This window comes from Gordionus sp. m RMFG-2023, chromosome 5, assembly GCF_954871325.1.
Source record: "Gordionus sp. m RMFG-2023 chromosome 5, tfGorSpeb1-WG-v2, whole genome shotgun sequence".
NCBI lineage: Eukaryota > Metazoa > Nematomorpha > Gordioida > Chordodea > Parachordodidae > Gordionus > Gordionus sp. m RMFG-2023.
Genome location: NC_088779.1, coordinates 17813641 through 17826756, shown reverse-complemented (window position 1 = coordinate 17826756; position 13116 = coordinate 17813641). Strand labels below are relative to the sequence as shown.

General features: G+C 25.2%; 2 protein-coding genes across 2 annotated transcripts; both read right to left on the bottom strand.

Moving 5' to 3' along the window:
- Positions 1-3267: 3267 nt before the first annotated feature.
- LOC135929559 (NADH-ubiquinone oxidoreductase subunit 8-like) lies at positions 3268-4150 on the bottom strand. Its single transcript, XM_065466200.1, has one exon. It carries the CDS (start codon positions 4080-4082, stop codon positions 3378-3380), a length of 705 nt encoding a protein of 234 aa, XP_065322272.1. The 5' UTR covers positions 4083-4150; the 3' UTR covers positions 3268-3377.
- Positions 4151-10453: 6303 nt separating this feature from the next.
- LOC135929875 (uncharacterized) lies at positions 10454-11654 on the bottom strand. Its single transcript, XM_065466611.1, has 3 exons — positions 11313-11654; positions 10857-11210; positions 10454-10815 (listed from the first exon to the last, which is right to left on the bottom strand). Exons 1-3 carry the CDS (start codon positions 11634-11636, stop codon positions 10687-10689), a joined length of 807 nt encoding a protein of 268 aa, XP_065322683.1. The 5' UTR covers positions 11637-11654; the 3' UTR covers positions 10454-10686.
- Positions 11655-13116: the final 1462 nt, after the last annotated feature.

Sequence of the window (13116 nt, the reverse complement as noted above, 5' to 3'; positions counted from 1 at the left end):
TTTCCTTTTTTTTAAATTTGATAAAATCCCCTCCTAAATTATTTAATTCTATAGAAATTTAGGAATTTTTATTTTAAAAAAATGTATAATATAATTTTTAAAACAATAATTTAAAAAATGGGAAACTTTCTAAAGACGCTATAATTTATATGGGATAAACGTTTGACTTTTCTATTTACAATTGTAAAAGCGCAGTATTAATATTACGTTACTAAATAATCGTTCAACTTTAGCACTTGAAGGTGAAAAATAAGCTATTAATACCGCTTCAATTTTAACGTAACCACTATCTTATTTTGGTATCACATTTTCCAAAGATACCACAAGTCTGTTTGATTATTGTTTTATGCCATCGTATTAAATTATAAAAACATCAAGGATCCAGAGACAGTCTCATATTTTGAAAGATGATAAAAAATTAATTTTTTATAATGCTGATAATAGTAAAGTTATATATTTTATTACAATTGCTTTGGTACCTCTAGAATCTTCGTTCTATCTTGAATCTTGGTATAAATTTTATTAATTTCATATTTTATTTATATTTATTCTGTTTACCAAGCGGATTAAATATTAAAATAAAGAGTATACTTTTTCCCTGATAATATTCAACATTTAAACAAACTGAAAAAATTTCACAGCAAATCATTTGGATCCAAGTTATCTTGGCAAAATCTTTCAAGCCTTTTCCATTCTGCATGGTTTAAGCAATCTTTACATCTAAATGTATTTAGAAACAACAATGGCAAATTTAGCTGAATTTTGGTGCAAATAAGGTTTTTGGTAATTTTGTGCTTTATGAAAAGGTATTGCAAATATTTGGCTATTATGGTGGAATGGGGTGTGTACAAATCCAATAATCTGTATATTAGCTGCAAAATTATTCTCAATCTCTTCATCCAGTGCAGACTTAGAAAAGTCTGCTTTTGGAAAAACACAATCAAAGTTAAGAAATTAACTACCCATGTAAGAGGTGAGAGAATTGGTTTCAAATCGTTATAAACATTCCAGATTTCAATTAAATGGGAGTAACCAATGAAGAGATAAATATGTTTAGTATTGAATGTATTTCTGATTCTGGGGATAATTTTTAAACTATTTTAATAATATAACTTCATTTCTATTTGGACTTATATTGTTCAATGTTCATATCAATTGCATTTTATATATCAGAGACCTGCCGGCCCAGCTAGGATTTTTTATTTAAAAAATTTTCGGCCTGGATTTTCAAAAATTTTTTAAGGCCCGGCAAGAGTTTTATACTTTAAGAAGGCCTGGCTTCGCTTTTTTTAAATAAAAAAATTTCAGGCCCGGCCCGGATTTTTTTACAAAAAAAATTTAAGGTGGCTTGGCCCGGGTATATTTTAAAAAATTAAAATACGGCCCAGCCTCCTAAACCCTGGCTTAGGGCCGGAGCTGCAGGTCTCTGATATATATAAATAAAATATTTTCTTTTAACTTCTCATTCTTCCTTATTTTCCTGCCTGATTTCTCATTTGCTATTTTTCCTGGTAATTTTCCCAAGACTTAAATTCCCGTGAATTTTAAATTGCTAATTTAGATACAGATATCATATTTTTGTATCTAGATACTTTAACAACTTTGCTGAATAGAATACCACTATTATATAATATTTTTTAATTCATAGGATGATTAGCACTCATGATAATGAATAAGAAACTATGTAAATAAGTTCATCTAGATCAAATCTTAAAATTTTAGGCAGAAAATATTTTAAAATTATTTTAGTAGAAAAAAATAATAATGGCTGGCCTGTTATGGCACTCTTTATCCTAGCTTCTACTTAAATAGTATTGTAATCAATCCCAAACTCAAAGTCCCTTGGAAGGATTCACTATGTAGTTATGGGAAATGTACAAAGCTATAAAATGCATATGAATGGTCCAAATTTTCAGAAGATAAGGCAGGCAATCAGTTGAAGGTTTCATAGTAAATGTATTGGAAAAATTACAAGGATAGATAAGTTTTTTTTATGAAGAATTCATATACATATCATTTAATTAACTTGAAAATTAAAGTCAAAACTGGCACAAATCACCTCCCCTCTATCACAAATTTGCCTATTCTCATAAATTTCATTTTAAGCTAATAAAAATTTCTCCCCTATCCTCTCAAAATATATCAACTATAAAGAAGAATTTGAAAGAAAATTAGTAGTTTAATTTTTTAAATAACTATAATTTATATTTTTTTGAAAATAGAATTTTTTATAAAATGAAACCCCAAAATTATTTTTATGAAAATATACTATGGTGAGAAACAATTTACAGGAAAAATCTCACTAAAAAATGCCCCCCCCCCCCCAATAACCTTAAGAAAATCTGGGATAAGTTTATGGTTGGAAATATTGTCTACCTTTATTAAAAGGTTTTTAAGATGGTATAGGAAAAAGATTTTTCCTTGTGATGTATAATGATATCTTTTTAATTATCACATTCATACTTTAAGAATTTATAAATCAAGTCATATGACAAAAAATACCTTGGAAAAATATTTTTAAAAGTAGCCCTATTAGTACATAATTAAACAATTGATCATTATTTTTCTTTTAAGCAAATGCTGCTGAGTTTAATAACACAAATAAGATAGCTGAATGTTATTATCATACCAATAAGGATTTTTTTTAAATATAATACTGTGATGCCTTTATAAGCACCAGTTGGAAGATTATTCAGTTTGGTACAAAGATAAATATTTTAAAATGGCAACTAAATGAGAATTTATTTTAAAATAGAGAATTTATTTTAAAAGTTGAATATTTTAAAATATAATTTGATTTAATAAAATAAACTAATAATTAATTTAACAAATTTTGAGAGGCTCTTATTTAATTCCTCAAAATTAAAACTGAAATTTTGAGAAAAACTTATCAAATAAAGGGTAAATTTCTGATTGATACCTCATAAAAAAAAATAGTTTCTGATCCATAAAATATTTGAGAAATGTCTGATTTAAATTTCATTCTTTGATGTTAGTTAATTATAATTGCTAATTCATTTTACGTAGAATTAATCAGTTAATAATAAAGACTGAAAAATATATCCTACATAAGTTTTTATCATAAAAAAAAATCACATCAATATATAGAACTGTCAGATCTCAGATAAAAGGGGTAAGGAAAAGTTTTAAAAGAATAGAATTTTTATTCTTTTTCTAGATAAAGTTTCCCAAAATATGTTTGAATAATTTTTTTCACAAAATGAATCCAATAATTTTAAAAAAATTGTAAAATAATATTTTTAAATAATTATATTTATTGCATCAGAACTAAGAATTATAAATCAAAAAATAATAACTAATTTAAAAAATAATGATTGTAAAATATTATATTACATATTTAACTTAAAATCTACACATTATCGGTAAAGATAATCTGCCTTTATATTTGCTGCAATTTCTGATTCCCATTTATCACCATTTGCTAATAATTTTTCTTTATTATATAAAAGTTCTTCACGGGTTTCAGTACTGTATTCAAAATTTGGACCTTCAACAATTGCATCAACAGGACATGCCTCTTGGCAAAATCCACAGTAAATACATTTTGTCATATCAATATCATAACGTGTAGTTCTACGACTTCCATCTTCTCTTTCTTCAGCTTCTATGGTAATGGCCTGAGCTGGACATATGGCTTCACAAAGTTTACAAGCAATACACCTTTCTTCTCCTGAAGGATATCGCCTCAAAGCATGCTCACCCCTAAATCTAGGTGATAAAGGCCCTTTCTCAAATGGATAATTAATTGTTGCTGGTTCCTTAAATATTTGTCCAATCGCCACTAACATTCCAGATACCATCTCAGTTAAGAATAAATATTGAAATCCTCGTTCAGTTAAACTTTTTAACGGAGTCTTACCCATTGAATCCATCATTTCCATTTCAAAATCTTTATTAATCATGATATAATCTCCTTTTGAATTTACTATTTTATTTGTTACATTATCTGATGATAAATTGCTTCTATTTATTAAAAAATTATTACAATGCTTAGTAAAATTATTTCCAGACAATAAAAATCGAATTAAAATGTTTTTATATGAGGAATTAATGTGAAACATCGTAATAAATTTATGTATCTTAATTTAGGTTTAAAGATTTTACAAGTAACATGAAGATTTATGTTAGAAAATAATACATATGTTTTAGAGTGACATTTCACTTTTAGTTATTGTCATAATTCTATTTATTTTGGGAATGATGAAATGAGCAAGCTAGAAGTGCATGAACTGTAGTGTTTTTAAAAAGTCGAGTTCACCCGACTCTGACTCGGAGTCTGATTCGAATAAGTCGACTCACTGAAGTCGTGAACTCGAGTCGAGAACTCAAGTCGTGAACTCAAGTCAACTCCGTGAACTCAAGTCGACTCAAGTCGTGAACTTAAGTCGTGAACTCAAGTCATAAACTCCAGTCAACTCGAGTCATGCACTCATGTCGATTTGAGTCGAGAACATGAGTTTTCCATTTGAGTCGTGAACTTAATTCGACTAGAGGACGAATATTTCGAATAGGTATTGTATAATATTATTTTTCTTACAATTAATTTGTGGTTTTTATGTAAAAATTTTAAGCAAAATTTGAATTGATAAGAATTTAAAATCTTCTTTTTTAATTAATTTTTTTGTGAATTATTAATCTTTTAGTTGAAATCTTTTATAGGTTTATTTTTATCATTTTTGTAAAATTATCTATTTTTTTTAGTATATTAAAAGAACTAGTTTAAATAATTTATAAATAGAAAGAAAGAAAGAAATAGAATATTTCGAATAGGTATTGTATAATATTATTTTTCTTACTATTAATTTGTGGTTTTCATGTAAAAATTTTAAGCAAAATTTGAATTGATAAGAATTTAAAATCTTCTTTTTTAATTAATTTTTTTGTGAATTATTAATCTTTTAGTTGAAATCTTTTATAGGTTTATTTTTATCATTTTTGTAAAATTATCTATTTTTTTTAGTATATTAAAAGAACTAGTTTAAATAATTTATAAATATTTGTATTAAATTTTTATGTTATTTATAATATTTTAATGTGACAATTGTCATGTTATTTTTTAACATTTTTGAAATTTTTGGTACTAAGGGTAAAAATGTTAAACTATAAATTCAATGATGATGTTCCTTTGTAAAAATGACAAATATCTTAATCTGTATTTTAAAACATATTAGTTTATTTTTGACGCTATAATGGGTAAAAATATAGATTGTAAATATGTTAAATTAAAATTTCAGATAAGATTTCCCCTAGATAAGTGACAATTGTCATAATCGTTATTTTTAAAGTTTTTTGAAATTTTTTAACGCAAATAAGTAAAAATATAGGCTGTAAATACGTTTAATTTAAAATTCAGTGAAGATGTACCATAGATATGTGACAATTGTCATAATCGTTATTAAAGTTTTTTGAAATTTTTTAAAGCAAATGGATAAAATATATATTGTAAACATGTTAAATTAAAATTTCAGTGAAGATATACCTTAGATAAGTGACGATTATCATAATCGTTATTTCTAAAGTTTTTTGATATTTTTTGACTCACATAGGTAAAAATATAGATGTAAATACGTTTAATTAAAAACTCAGTGAAGATGTACCATAGATTATAATATTCATTTTTAAAGTTTTTTGAATATTTTGACGGAAATAGGTAAAAATATATTGTGTAAATATGTTAAATTGATATTTCAGTGTAGATGTACCTTAGATAAGTGACGATTATCATAATCGTTATTTCTAAAGTTGTTTGAAATTTTTTGACGCAAATAGGTAAAAATATATACTGTAAATATGTTAAATTAAAATATCAGTAAAAATTACTAGACATCCTATAAATTTTATTTTAAGATTTTGAATTCTATAAAAAGATTTATCCCCCAAAACCGAGGCAAATTGGCATTTTATTACCCCGTCATCGGGAAAGAAATAAATATATAAAATTACTATGATAATATATAATCCTAATATAGAAATTATCTTTTTTGTCTATTTTCATCAGACAATCTTGTTTAAATTGCGGCTAAACATTAAACAACCTAGATTATTTTCTGCTAATACAATATTTATATACCTTATTTTTATATTTATTTCTTCATAACGTATTAAATATAGCTAGTGTTGTTAAATTGCTTGGTTGGGTCGAATTAGCATGATTTTTGGTTGGGTTTTTGGTCGAAAAAATGAACCAAAACCAAAGCAACCAAATTGGCCGACCTGGTCGACCAAATCCATAGACCAGAGCACCGACCCAAGCACAGACCCGAGCACCGACCCGAGCATCGACCCAAATCAACTTATAATAATTTATTGTTAATGTTTTGCTCAATTTTATGCATAGAGGACGAATATTTCAATAATAGTCTTTTTTTAAAAATTGTATACTTATATTTAAAATTAAAAATTAGAGGACGAGTAATTCAATTTCATATTAATTAAATAATTGATATGAAATTCGAAATAATTACCTTCTGGGAAAAATTTATTATAGGAATTTATCGATTTTTAGATATTTATAATTCATATATCATCGAAAAATGAGAATAATTTATGTTAATTTAATTCTTGCCCTAAAGTTGTAAAAATTGGCTAAGGCTCAAACAGATTAGATATGCTGGCTCAGGAGTTGACATTAGTCACCTCAGGAGTTGACTCTAGTAGGCCCAACTTTAATTTTAAGCTGAAATACATTTATTTGTTGTTTAACTCTAATTCGATAATGGAGATTACAAATTAATGTATAGCCTAAAATTGCCTTCCCATCAAAATATTTTTACATTTATCCAAAATATCCCTCTAGCGAGTAGTTCTAGTTGATCTTTGCTCACATATATCGATGGAAAGATCCTTCAGTGCACTACGAAGTAACCATATTACGAAATAAATTTGACAAATATACTTTAGACGATATTTTAATCATAAAACTTAATATAAATTTGTTAAACAACGTTATCTTTTTTGATATTCATTTTAATAATATTTGTGAATAATTTTATATTTGTCATAGAATAAATAAAATAATTTTAATGAAATTGTTACGACTTTTGATAGTTTTGAAAGAACTAATAATTACCCCCTATTTTTTATAAAAAAAAATCCATATTCATAGAGTTAGCTTAAAAATTATATAGTTATGCTATTATGGGGAAAACAAAAAATAAGTAATAAATGGAAGTTATTAATATTAAAAAAATAAAGAAATTTTTTTCGGCAAAAGGATTTAAAAGTAAAATAGAAATAGAATTGTTATTTTTTTCATTGATAGAGAAAAAATTTTTTTTTAAAAAAATATTAAATCAAGGAAGGAGGGGGAGGGGTATTTTTAAGAACAAAATTAATAAATACTTTTAATATTATATACATTTTTTTATTATATTTTATTCTAGGAATTTAATAAATAAATTTTAATGTTTGATGCAATAAATATCATGAGATATTATATATATTATTATTAAAATGCAACAAATTAAAATAAATATTTATTTAGATTGCTTATTTTTTTATAATCTAAACTAACTATATTTTTATATTTATAAATGTTGATTTTTATATATTATTTATTATACATTTACATAAGCAAAAAAAAAAATAAAAAAAATTTGTTTCATTTTTTTCTAAAAAGTAGCTTAAAAGTAGCTAAAGCTACTTTTGGAAAAAGGTAGCTAATAGCGCGCTACTTTTTTTGACAAATAGCTATAGCGGTAGCGCGCTACTTTTAAAAATAGCGTTTAACAACTCTGCAATTGTCACATATCTATGGTACAACTTCACTGAATATTTACTTAAACGTATTTACAATCTATATTTTTACCTATATGCGTCAAAAAATTTCAAAAAACTTTAGAAATCGATTATGTCAATTGTCACTTATCTAGGGTACATCTTCACTGAAATTTTAATTTAACATATTTACAATTTATATTTTTACCCATTAGCGTCAAAAATAAACTAATATGTTTAAAAATACAGATTATGATAATTGTCATTTTTAGAAAGGAACATCACCATTGAATTGAATTTATAATTTAACATCTTTATAATATAAATTATATTTTATCATTTTCTGTCAAAGATTTCATAAATGTTAAAAAATAACATGACAATTATCACAAAGACGATCATTTAAATAACTTATAAAAGTTTAATATAAATATTTAAAAATAAATTATTTAAACTAGTTCAGTTCTTATATACTAAAAAAATAGATAATTTTACAAAAATGATAAAAATACCCTATAAATAAAAGATTTCAACTTAAAAATTGTTTGTTTATAATAAAATTTACAAAAGAATTAATAAAAAAAGTTAATTAACAAAAAAGAAAAAATCATTTAAAATTCAAATCAAATCAAATTTTGCTTAAAATTTGGGCGTGAAAATCACTAATTAATTGTAACAAAAATGATATTACTTAACTTACATTGAGCCTATTTTTTTATTAAAAGAGAGATATCAAATAAATACTCATCATTATTTTCATAATATAATATAAAATAAAAAATATTAAATTATATCATTTCTTTTTAAATATAAATAAAATAAATTATTTTACTAAAAATAAATAAATAATAATTAATGCTTGTGTAATTATTCACGACCGACTCAAGTTGGAAGTCTAAATTAAAAAAAATAATTGTATTGTTAATTAATAATAAAAAAAACTAATTTGAAATCACGACTCGAGTTTATGACTTGCACGACTTTAGTCGACTTGAGTTCACGACTCGAGTTTATAACTCAAGTCAGTTTGGGTCGCTTTTTTCGACCCAAAACTTAGACTCAGTTTTCGACTAAGTCGACTCGACTCAGTCGTTTAACAACACTAAACTAAAGAATCGAATATATGTGCACCCTATTAAGTCTATCATATTTAAATTAAGCAGCTCTATAAAATAGTATATTAACATTTTGAATTTAAAATAAATTAGGTGGCACTCTAATTTAAAATAAATCATCAATAATAATTATTTTATCAAGGATAGTATATATATGATAATTATATTCGAGTGTTATATTTAAAAACGATTTCAATTTAAAAATATTTATAATATACATGTTTTTATCTCGGATAAAAATAACATAAAAAAAATATATATTGTATAGCTAAAAATAATAAGATTCCGAGACTGTTTTCTGTATATTTATTCATTAACATATAAACAGAACATGAGATTAATAGTAAGTACAAAGAAGAACATCACAGTATGATACATATAATTTAGCATAATATTTCACATCATCAAAGTGTTCGTTGGCGAAATCAAAAAAAGAATGTATAAAAATGAATGTCCTATTACAAAAATGTTTGCTATATATATCTATTTTATTGATCGATAAAATACATAATAATAAAATCATGATCAATCATTAAGTTAGGCAAAACGAAAATAAAATGTTCTTCGTTTAAAATTAAATTTAACTTAAGTGATAGAATAATAAAAAATGTAAATTTAACTTAAGTGATAAAATATAAACAAAACTAAAAATTTAAATCACACCGTAACAAAACTAAAATAAATCTAATCTATATATAACATGTATAATTTTAATTATAAGAATTATGGGTGTATATATAAAAACACATTTCCAAAAAAGGAATGTCTAAAAAAAATTCTAAAAGAGGGGATAAAAAAGGTATTTAAAAAAATATGTGTTAAAAAAAGAAGAAGATGTGGGTCCATCCAAAGGAGGAATGGATGCTCACATCATCTAAAGTGGGGAGACAGGAGCAGTTTGTTTTCAATTTTTTAATGGGTAGAGGAAAGATATTTAAGGATAAGTCTAAGGGGTTTAAACTAAATTTATTTAAGAGTAAGAATAAAATATTTAGATAAAATAGTGCAAAATATATTGCTGTAAAAATTTATATAATACCTTCGTTATAGACATATTTAATATAGATATATTTAATATAGATATTTAGAATGCCAAACATCGACGAATTAGATATATTGTAAGGGACCTGGAACAAGGGCATTTTTGTGTTCCCGTTCCGTTCCAGTTCCAAAAATTGTTCTTTTACCGTTCGGTTCCATTTCGGAACTTTCCGGAACGTTCCTATAAAAATATCTAAATATATTTTTAAATCTACACATTATAATTAATCTTTATTTAATCATTAAATGAATCAATTATTACATCGAGGCAATTTTATATTTTATAAAAGATTTTCAATTATAATGGTTCCTTGAGGTGTTGGTATAAATTTACCGCCATCATTCGCTCTAACTACCTAAGTTTCATTCGCTCTAACTACCTAAGTTTCATCTCTTCCATTGAATAATCTCCTATGTCTATGCTCTCTCTCTCCCTTCTCTTTCCTAGTTTCCATTCTTTTATCCCTTACCCTCTTTCGCAAATTATATTTTTATATTTTTTTTACCTTTATTAATTTTACCAGGGATGCGAACCCGACAAAATTTTTGCCAGGGTTCGGTTCGGGTTCGGTTCGGGGTATAAAAAAAAAGGTGGGTTCGGTTCGGGTTCGGTTCAGGGAAATATTTTTGAACCCGGGTTTGGTTCGGGTTCGGTTCGGGTTCAAGAATTTTTGAGTTGATAAAAAAAATTCTATATTTAAATCATAATAAAAAACTAGACATAAATTTGATATAAAAAATAAATTTTTTATTTTATTTATAGGCAAATATAGTTAAAAATACAAAGCTATAGTCATGTATCAATTTTAAAAATTTTATTTAGACGTATTAGCATAATATCTTCCAAGAGTTGTTCACTCATCCTCGATCTATGTGGTGAAAGAATGAATTTCAAATGTGAAAAAGATCTTTCAACGCTAACCTATGTTAAATGTATTTATATGTGAAAATATGAAAATTAACTTGGGTTGCAGGAACAGCAAATAAGATTTTAGATAAAATATATAATTCAGGGTGTTCCAGCTTAGCAGACTCCCAAAAATGCAAAATATTTTCCTTCTTATCTAATCTTTTATAATCGCTAAATCCAGTAATTATTGTTCCAATACTTTTCTCAGCAATCGTTGGCCCTCTTTTAAATATTTTCTCCTGCCTTTCTTTAAGTTGTATCAATTTCTCTAAATCATCTTCTTGTTCAATAACTTCATCGGAACTAATATCATCAGATAAAATCGGCGTTGTTAAGCTTTTAATTCGTCTCCATAAATTGACAAGATGTTTTTTCGCACAAATCTTATCATCATCACTAAGTAATACCTGTAATATTTAAGGATTTATATTGTTTATATTTAAATATTTCATAAAATAACAATTTTAATATAAATCTAAAATAATTAATTTACTAAGCTTTTAATTAACCTTGTATCTTGGGTCCAGGTATATGGCAGCTAAGAGAATTTCGTTCTTTATAAACCTTTCTTCTCTGTTCTTAAGACAAGAATATAGTAATTGAGCAAAATGGTTTGGATTTTTTTCCAGTTCGATGCAGCATCTTAACCATGCTGCATAAAAATCTGTCAGTGTTAACTGTTCAGATTGGAATTGTTTGGTTGCGATTTTTAGCGGTTTTAAAATTTCAACAATCGTTATTATCTCTTTCCAATCTTCAGTCAATAAATAATCAGATTGCTCTGTAAAAAAATCTTCGATATTGGGTTTTAGTAAAATCAGCCTTTCTAACATATCATGGGTTGAATGCCATCTGTGCCAATCTAACACAGGCTTAGGGAGTTTCATATTTTTTAATAACTTTTGGTAAGTGGGATGTCTTAATTTTAAATTTAGGCTCCTAGCTTTTGCAATGGTTTCCACAATAGGTGATAATTTTATAGCATCTTGAAGTGCCAGCTGAAGTGTGTGAGCTGCACACCGTACACTATAAATCGGATAGGATATAATAGTTGATAAAAAAGTATTTTGTATATCATCAATATCATATTTATATACATTTACATCCATATTTTCCTCATCTGCTGATTCACTCCTTATATCATAATCAGTTTCAGATTGCAGGAGCTTTATAGCTCTTAAAAAATTACAACCATTATCAGAAGTAATTGTGTATATTTGTTGAATATTAATTTTAAATTTTAGTAAAGTTTTTAATATATTCTCTTTTATATATTCTCCTGTACATCTCTCCTTCAGCTCTACAATTCCAAGAGTCCTCAAATTTATAATGGACTTTGATATAAATTGAATATTTACACCAAGAATTGACCTATCTAGTCGTTGAACTGCATCAACTTTTAAACTTATTAATTTTCCTTCTACCTCTCTCGATATTTTGTCTCTAATTGATTGGGCTGTTTTATTAATAGTTCTGGATAAATTTTCTTTGTTTATAACTAAATTGAGCCCAGATAGGAGTGGATTTATAATTCTTTGAAATCCCGAATCTTCAATAATTGATAAAGGCCGGCCATTTACAGTAACAAGTTCTAGTATAGAACTCATCAAATCATTAGATGATATATTTATACTTATATGCTTTTTTGGAAAAAAGGTTTCTATATTAATTTTAGGTTTTTTTGCCATTAACAATTCCTGATATTTGGTTTTTTCATTTAAATAATTTAAATATTCATTGTTGTGATTTCTTTCCAGGTGTCTTTCTAAATTTGACAAGTGATTACCAGACATTTTTACTTTGCAATATGAACATATTGATTTTTTTTCTATTGTATTAAGGGTAAAATGCTTATCAAATATGACTTTATCTTTAATCTTAAATCTATAAAAAGAGAACAATTTTTTTAAATAGCAATGATTTCAGAATTAAAAAAGAGATATTTATAAATTTAATTTCATTTATAATATGCACTTCATTAATATCTTGTAAAAATTAAACTGAACCAAAAATAAATGATTAGCATATATAAATTTTAAAATCATTTTAATAAGTTCACAAAAACTGCCCTACATTTAACAATTTTTAAGTTAGATGTTTAGAATTTTTTAAATTAACAATATAATAATTTTTACTTTGATTTGTTAACCATTTTCTTCTAATTAATAATCTTTAAGAATAATAAGATAAAAATTTAAAAATAAATGGCGTAAATTAATTCAATTGTTTAAAATTTTTTAACACTCCAATAGGAATCGAGAATAAATTTAAAAATGGCATAAATGAATTAAGTTGTTTAAAATTTATTAAGAC